The sequence below is a fragment of the Leptonychotes weddellii genome, chromosome 2 (assembly GCF_054177405.1).
Source record: "Leptonychotes weddellii isolate Sample4059 chromosome 2, ASM5417740v2, whole genome shotgun sequence".
NCBI classification, from domain to species: domain Eukaryota; kingdom Metazoa; phylum Chordata; class Mammalia; order Carnivora; family Phocidae; genus Leptonychotes; species Leptonychotes weddellii.
The window spans coordinates 54,538,554-54,546,816 of NC_138370.1; the positions used below are offsets into that span (position 1 = coordinate 54,538,554).

Genomic DNA, 8,263 nt, shown 5'->3' on the forward strand with positions numbered 1-8,263 from the left:
TGATTAACGTAACATAATAAAAAAATAAAATTTAAAAAAAAAAGAAACCGAAAGCAGGCATTCACTCAGGTACTTGTACATTCATGTCCATTACAGCATTGTTCACAATAGACAGAAGGTGGAAACAACCTGAATGTCCATCAACAGATGAATGGAGAAACAAAATGTAGTGTATACATACAATGGAATATTATCCAGCCATAAAAAGGATTGAATGGAGCCCTGGGTGTTATACGCAAACAATGAATCATGGAACGCTACATCAAAAACGAATGATGTGATGTATGGTGATTAACATAACATAATTAAAAAAAAGAAAAAACAAATAATTAGTCCCAGTGCAGCAAAAGCAATGACATAGCTAAACAAAATTAGTAGGAGAAGTAGTAGTATCTTATCATCCCATGATAAAATTAACAAATATTTGCCTATAACGTGCCAGGTACTGCACTCTTTCATCTCCTTTAATCCTCATGACACCCTAAGAGGTATTTTTAACCTCATTCACACATGAGTAGACTGAGAACGTCTCCAGTTTACTGGAGCAGAAAGCAAGCATGTGAGCCAGGATTTGGTTTGTTTGTGAATCTCAAACACCAAATAATTGCATATTTAAATTTTTTTTCCTGTGACAGTAGGGGAAAAAAAGGACAACAAAAAGGATATGAATTCATCCATGAAGGATGTGAATACGCTACACATAGACAACCTTTGTCCCATTCCGTCCCACTTTCAACATCAGTTCTTCACCATTGTTGTAACTTCCAGTCTCTCCCCATGATACATTAACGGCAAGATGGCTTCACTCGCCTCCCGGCTCGGAGTCTAGACCTTATGACCAACTGTTTTTACACTGTGTTCTGTGATGCATCAGAATCTTCACTCCTTCGTCCTTCTCATGTCTGACTTAAGTGATCTCAAGACGCCTTAGGTTGTGCTACCAGCTGCAGGCTTGCTCTCTGCGTGCGGAATGCCGCTGACTCAAGGCAGTGTTAACAGCGTCCACTGTAAATTTGTGCTGTCTAATCTCACCAGGGACCTCACCACCGCTCCATGGTTCTAATATTCATGCCTGGATAATTTCCCATCACATGTTCCAAGTGGCTTTTGCCAATTACTGACAGCCTCTCCAATACCTTAACCACATGCCTCCCTGCCTTCTGTGGAGCAGACACACGGTCTGCTGTATTTCGCAAGACAGGAAGACCCCTCCCCAGACCCAGCTACTGCAATTCTTCTGTCTCCTTCACTTATCCTTTTCCCTCTACATCTTGCTCACAGGAAAAAAGCGTCTGTTTACCTCCCATGTATTTTTCCACCTGTCCAAAAATACTCCTCTGCTGAGTTCCTTTCCTCATACTTTCTTGATTTCTCAAGAGCCTTCATTTAACAGTGGGGCATTCTCTCGCCTGTTTATTTTTTAAATTCACCTCTCTGTGGCACCTATAGTTCTGCTTATGAACAAGTCCAGCTTTTCCCGGTTAAAAATAAAATGAAATGGAAATTAAAAATAAAATTGTCTCTAATCTGCTATTCTTTCACTGCTATGCTATTATTTCTCAAAAAGAAAGAGAAATTATATCTGTTCACTCATTTACTTGAGCATTAACTTCTCATCCACTTTCAGTATGGCTTCCACTCACATGGATTCTTTTTTTTTTTTTAATTTTTTATTGTTATGTTAATCCCACATGGATTCTAATCATTTTTAGGTTAGGAAAGTGAATTCTAAGAATGAATGCCAAACTCCGCAGCACGAGAATTAGTTTTGAGTAAAGATTAACATCCAAATTAAGCCATCACAAACATAGCTGTATCCATAATTATTGTGCTTAAAGGTTATTTAGTTGGAGATGGGTATGGAGAAAAATGCAGGCACAAAAGTGAGGAAATAGATCAGAAAGATTTGCCAAAAGAAAAGGGGAAAAAATGGGGCGCCTGACTAGCTCAGTCAATAGAGTGTGCGACTGTTGATCTCAGGATTGTGAGTTCAAGCCCCACATTGGGAAAGGAAAGGAAAGGGGGAAAATGGCATGGAATATGGGAAGAAAGAGTTAAGAGGCTGCCTGAAAATTATAGGGATGACTGCCTTTAGGAGTTACATATCATAAGTGGACTTTGTTGCCACAGCTAACATGGAAACCAAGCAAGGCCCTGCACATCTCTATGCATTCTGCAGACTGAGGGTCTCCCGTCTCCTCCCCAGCATCACAATATTGTTTCAGATTCTTAATATCTGGATGATTGTAATAGTTGTCCAAAAGGGGTGTCTGCTTCCAGATTCTGTTCTCTCTTTCTCAATTCACACTACATGCTGATGCTGTTGTCTGATTTTCTTTGCAATAACAAGGACTAAGAAAATGTGAATAAATGAATGAATAAAAATCCCCAAATTACATAATCACTATGACCCTCACAAAGATTTCTTTCTAGTGATAAATTACTAAAAGAAAAAAAAACTTATGTAGAAAAATATATTCTACCAGAGCCAAGAAGCCTTGACAAGGGAGGGGGTGGGGAGCGGTGGAGATCATTTTAAGATACATAAGTCCAAAACCAAACCAAACAAAAACCTACTTTTGTTAAAACTCAAACATTAAGGAAAGGACTTTAAGTGTGTGTGCACATGCACACACATACACACACACACAGAATTTCCAGAATTTAATTTGTCTAATACTATTTGGTGGCCTGCTTTTCACTTTTCACTAGAAAGCTTGAAGTTATATGGAAGTAGAAGTTTATTTAATTCATAAATGGTGAAAGTCTCAATACATATTGATTAGACTATAAGCAGCCAGTTAAAAGAGTAAAATGCCAAAAAATTCGTGAATTCAGCTTGTTCTTGTCAGGTGACAGACACCTGATGTCAATCACCAATAATTTTATAGAATCACTCAGTTCCCAAGCCTCAATTTCCCATAAGGTAAAAATGCATTGAAATTACAGATATTTTACAATGCAATTTTATTATTAAAATCATTTTCTCTACACAATTATTCTGTTGGGAAAAAATGTATATTTTTTATTACTGTGTTTTCATTTATCATTTAGCAATTGTGGTTAGTGTGAAATATATCAGCTTAAGAATTGTTTAATTCTCTTCATAATGGCATCACATTATTTTTTATTTCTAGTAGATATTTGAAGTTGATATTTAGCTCTTAAGTTCATGTAGAACAATCTCAACACGATTTGAAAAAGACTCTTGGGGTCCAACTCAAGTTGGATAATTTAGAAAAAATTCAAAATGCTAAAATCATGTAAAAATAAATCTTGTGAAATGGGAATGAAAATGAACCAAGCTTTTGATTTTCCCTTTGGGAAATAACCGTAATTTTATGAAGAAATGAAATTGCTGGTGGTGTTTCAGGTAACAGTTTTAGCATAAATTTTTTAAAAATGAATCTGTAAGACATAGGAAGTTGGACTACAATCAGTAAACTGTTCAGGTCAGGTTGAACCCAGTAATCAACAAGGTCTTTGTTTAAATCTGCTTATGAATAAATTACTTTTTTCATGTCAGTAAAAAAAAAAAAATCAGAGCCTCAGAATCATCTTGGAAGCTGTGTAGCATTTGATGTGATCTTTTTTTTAGTAATAATTATCAGATGGCATTAATTGCAACTTTTTCTTTTTCAAATGAGGAGTATTGCCACTCTCCTGGCAGACTGTTCATGGATCAGCAGGTTTCAATGACAGGCCAGGAAGGACTTTTGTTTTTATGGTGCACTTCTCTGTGTAACTTTTGTTTTATTGTTGTTGGTAATAGTCATATATTGTCTTTAACTCAGAATCACCATTTCTTTTAAGATTTATTTCTTTATTTGAGGGGGAGGCGCACTCACATGTGAGGGGAGTGGTGGGGGGCAGGGACAGAGGGAGAGGGAGAATCACAAGCAGACTCCCAACCCCATGGGGCCAACCCCATGACTCTGAGATTATGCCCCCAGCCGAAACCAAGAGTCGGACACTTAACTGACTAAGCTACCCAGGCGCCCCAGAATCACCATATTTAAGGCAAGGGTAAGCAAATATTTCCTGTAAAGAGTCAGGTAGTAAATATGTTAGTCTCTGTGACCATATGGTCTTTGCAGCAATTCTCAATTCTGCAGTTACAGTGCAAACACAGCTCTAAACAATACATAAACAAATGTGCGTGGGGGAGTTTCAATAAAACGTTATTTACGAAAACATGCCACAGTAAGAATTGGGCCATAGTTTGCTGACTCCTCACCTAAAGGAGTATTCTTTGTGTAGAGGCAGAGAGATTAGAGATTCAAGGACATAAGAAATATCAACCCCTCAGGCCATATAAATCATAAGGTTTCAATGGCTCCAAAAATAAATATTACAACCAAATGAAGTGCTACAGAAACCCAGATTTGCTTTCACTGGTTGCTCTTATAATAAGTCATAGTTTGTTGATGAAACAATTCTTTTATTCAACAAACATCTACTGAACATCTATCAGGAGTCCAATTCTCTATTGGTAACAAGTGTGATACAAAGTACACTAAGCCGGGATTCCTAGGACCTACACATTTGGCAATGGGAGATACTCCAGACTTCCATATTAGAATATGAATAGAATAGAATATGAACAATAGAATTCAGATAATTTTTAGTTTTTTCCCACCACGCCAGCCTTTTATATGTGGTCCCACATCCAGCACTACTACTTCCTACCTCAGTCCAGAGGGGAAGAAAGACTCTGCTTTTGAACTTCCCTGTGCTCTCATCTCATCATATACACCCTAAAGACTTTAGAAGTCAGTGCTCCTTTCTGATTATATTATTTTTACTTAAGAAAAAGAGATTCAAAATATTGGTGTACTGTGTCATACTTCTTTATTTTGAGGTTAGGGAAGGGCTTGGTTTCAATTCCTGTATCTTACTGCAGTAACAATTAGAGCATTTCATTTCCCCTGAGGAGACAGCTAAGATAGATAAATATGTTTTAAAAATCCATTATTTAAAACTCATGCTTCTGGAGGATAGGGCATATAGACCTAAAAGGAAAGAGCAACAATTCAAACGTTCTTTAAGCCTGCGGCTACAACTCAACTCAAAAAAGAAACTTTTACAGATATTTTTTTTTGAAATACGCCGTTCATACTTTTTCAAGATTTCAAAAAATATTTCCAGTCAAATTTATTAACAACTTCTAACAGCTGGGTAAATCACAAGAATTACTGAAGTGCTAAGATTTAAATTCATTATCTTGAGATATGAAAATCTTATCTAACGAGGAAAGCAAATTCTTTCTTAAAATTTGTAAATGAGAATAATGAAGATTTCATAGACTGTGAATCTATGACATTTGAATTCATAGTAATTCAGTAAAGTAGTTGAACTCTGAATTCCTTGGAAGAGGTAATAATTAACATTTTAAAACAATAGAATTTACTGTACTTGAACAACTTTATGAAATCAGTTATCTTTGTAACTTTTAAACCATGATGATTATTGACAGTTTGGGCCATTCGTTGTGACCAAATATGTGTGCGTCTTCCTAGGAAAATGTAGTATTTCCAACTTGAAATTTTCAATATTCACTTTATTCTTGTTAGAGAACATGTTAAAATTTTTCATAATTCTTCCACATTGGTAGGATACCATGGATACTAAATTATACACCATGCTTCTATAAAACTGTCATCACAATAAAACAATAACGTTATCAGATTCAAACACTCCTTACAATGCCTATAAATCGCAACTTTTGTATATGAAATCAAGCTTATGCTTATAGACACTGACCTAGTAAATAGATTAAGCTGGGGATATGGCTCAATAGTTGTGCTGTTAAAATCGCATTAGTATAGGAATGAAATGATAGTACATTTTTGAGGTACCAGTGTCTAACAGCTAATTACATGAATGTCAGTAGCAAGTGGAAGAAAATTATACTGAGCCTAGATTCAGTTCCAGATCAAGTTGGAGCGAAATGTGCACGCTTCCTAATTCTCAGGTTGCCGTTTCTAATGCAGTCTGGTATGAGCCAGGAAGGAAATCTACAGGTGAGAAATGTCCTCTGGGAGATCTCATCCTGACTGCTGTGTCCTTCCCCAGGATCTGTCACTGTGAAGGGGATGAAGAGAGCCCCCTCATCACACCCTGTCGCTGCACGGGCACCCTGCGCTTTGTCCACCAGTCCTGCCTCCACCAGTGGATCAAGAGCTCAGATACGCGCTGCTGTGAGCTCTGCAAGTATGACTTCATAATGGAGACTAAGCTCAAACCCCTCCGGAAGGTATGGTATCTGCAGGAATTGGTTTGAAAGAGAGCACTTGCAACGCAGGCATGTTTTAAAAATCCATTTATTTCCCCCAGTAGAATTTGATAACATGCTAATATCCATGAAGAGTACATGCCTTGTGTTGGGCTCAATATGTAAAAGAGCCAAGTGTTTGCAAATAATCCTTCATCTCCATTTTATGTTCTAGGGCTCTGATTTTTATATCATTCTTCAAAATCAAAAAAAGGATGTGTGTGTGTGTGCATGATGTATGTGTTTATGTGTGCATCATTATATATATATTTATACTTACATATGCAAAATAAATATGCCTGTAATTTGATGTGAGAACATTATACTTACTGAGGTCATTTCCCTGGAAGGTTAGGATAATAGATTACATTAAATAATATGAACTCATCTAATTTCCTGAAAATCGGGCATTAGGTAATAGAAGAGAATGTTTTCTTCTATAAGGTGTGAACTCTTTTTTGGGTTTGCCTTTATTTGAGAATTTGCTGTGATAATTCATGTATAATTACAGTAGATAGAAAAAGTATTATTTTCCATATTGTGCATCAAGCTGTAAGAGAGAGGTAAGTGTATTTTTATCTACAAACTTGATCTTCAAATTCCTCACTTACATTTTCCTAAAGAATGAAGGTAAGAATATGAGTCAAATATAGTTAGCATCGCACTCAAAGCTAGCAAAGGATAACTTGTGAAGGATACAAATGAAGACAATGAACTTTATGTAATTCGTGCCCTATAGCTGGGGCCCCAGATTTTAGCATGTAACTTAGCTTTTTACCTAACTGCAGCCTTACATATACGGATGCCTCAATTTCCAAAGGAGAGTATGGAGACAGCAATTTAAATAATGATTCGGCCTAGAGCTGCTTTTTCATTTAAATTAAGTACAAAGCAAAAGTGGATGAAAAGGACATTGCTTAGAAATAAACACAATGAGCTCCAGGATGAGGAGAGATGTAAAGCAAACAAGAATATTCCAATAGGAATCTGGTGGGTTGCTGGCCATTGCAATTCTTCATTAGTTCTGTAAATCATGGAGAGGGAGAATAGCATTCCTTGCTTTCACACAGCCTTGATTTTGAAAGTGTGCAAATGGTTTATAGATGTCAGAACTGATGTAAAAATGCATTGTTTTTTCTTAACATATGTCTTTTCTGTAACTTGAGTGACAAAAGGTGACGCTCTGTTCCTCCGGGTCCCAGAGCAATCAATGCCAGAAATAGAAATGGACCGTTACTCTCTGCCCTTTGCTTCATCCACTGAACAGATGCTGTGTGATGTCTGGAGTAGCTAAATAACACATTGTGCTCTGTGATTCTGTAAATTTCTCTTCATGCCCCTCAGGGACCTACAAACTGTTTCACAGTGTCTGTATATTTCTCCATGGGTTTTTTTTTTTTTTTCAACTTCCATCTATATAAAAATGTTCATTTCAACTTTGTCAAATGTAATATTTCAATTCGAGAGCAACAGTCTAGGATAATAAAATATTCAGATTTTCTCTTCTCCCTACTATCTATCCTTCCCCCATTTTTGTATAATAAGCAATACATGATGCTGTATGGAACTTGAAAAGTCTTATTCAACCTTCTGCTTTTGTGGAATCATCCCTTATAGGCTACTTTGATCTTTTCTTAGTATTCCATTCCTGATAATTTACAACCCTATCATGAAATCCGTTTCTTCTCAAATAACCTATTTATAAACCAGAGAAAGGCAGTGAATACGTCTATCTTTTTAAATCTTCTTAATAATGAATATGTTGTGACAACTTAGTGGGCACCTACTAGCTATCGATTAATGAAATACCCTACTTTCTTTTTAAAAAACATTTCTTTTGTCATAAATATTGATGAAGGACAGCATCTCAACATCCGTCATTTTTTTTTCAAGGTTATAGTTCTCTTTATTTTTTTTTAATTCTTATGTTAATCCCCATACATTACATCATTAGTTCTAGATGAAGTGTTCCATGATTCATTGTTTGTG

The 8,263-nt window shown here is 36.3% G+C and overlaps 1 protein-coding gene across 3 annotated transcripts in view; it reads left to right on the plus strand.

Moving 5' to 3' along the window:
- Window positions 1–8,263, plus strand: part of MARCHF1 (membrane associated ring-CH-type finger 1) — a 281,890-nt gene that overhangs the window by 220,266 nt on the left and 53,361 nt on the right. For all 3 annotated transcript variants that reach the window (XM_081811298.1, XM_081811289.1, XM_081811293.1), the window contains one exon: window positions 6,076–6,256. In XM_081811298.1, coding sequence (XP_081667424.1) covers window positions 6,076–6,256 — 181 coding nt within the window. The remainder of the gene's footprint in view (window positions 1–6,075; window positions 6,257–8,263) is intronic.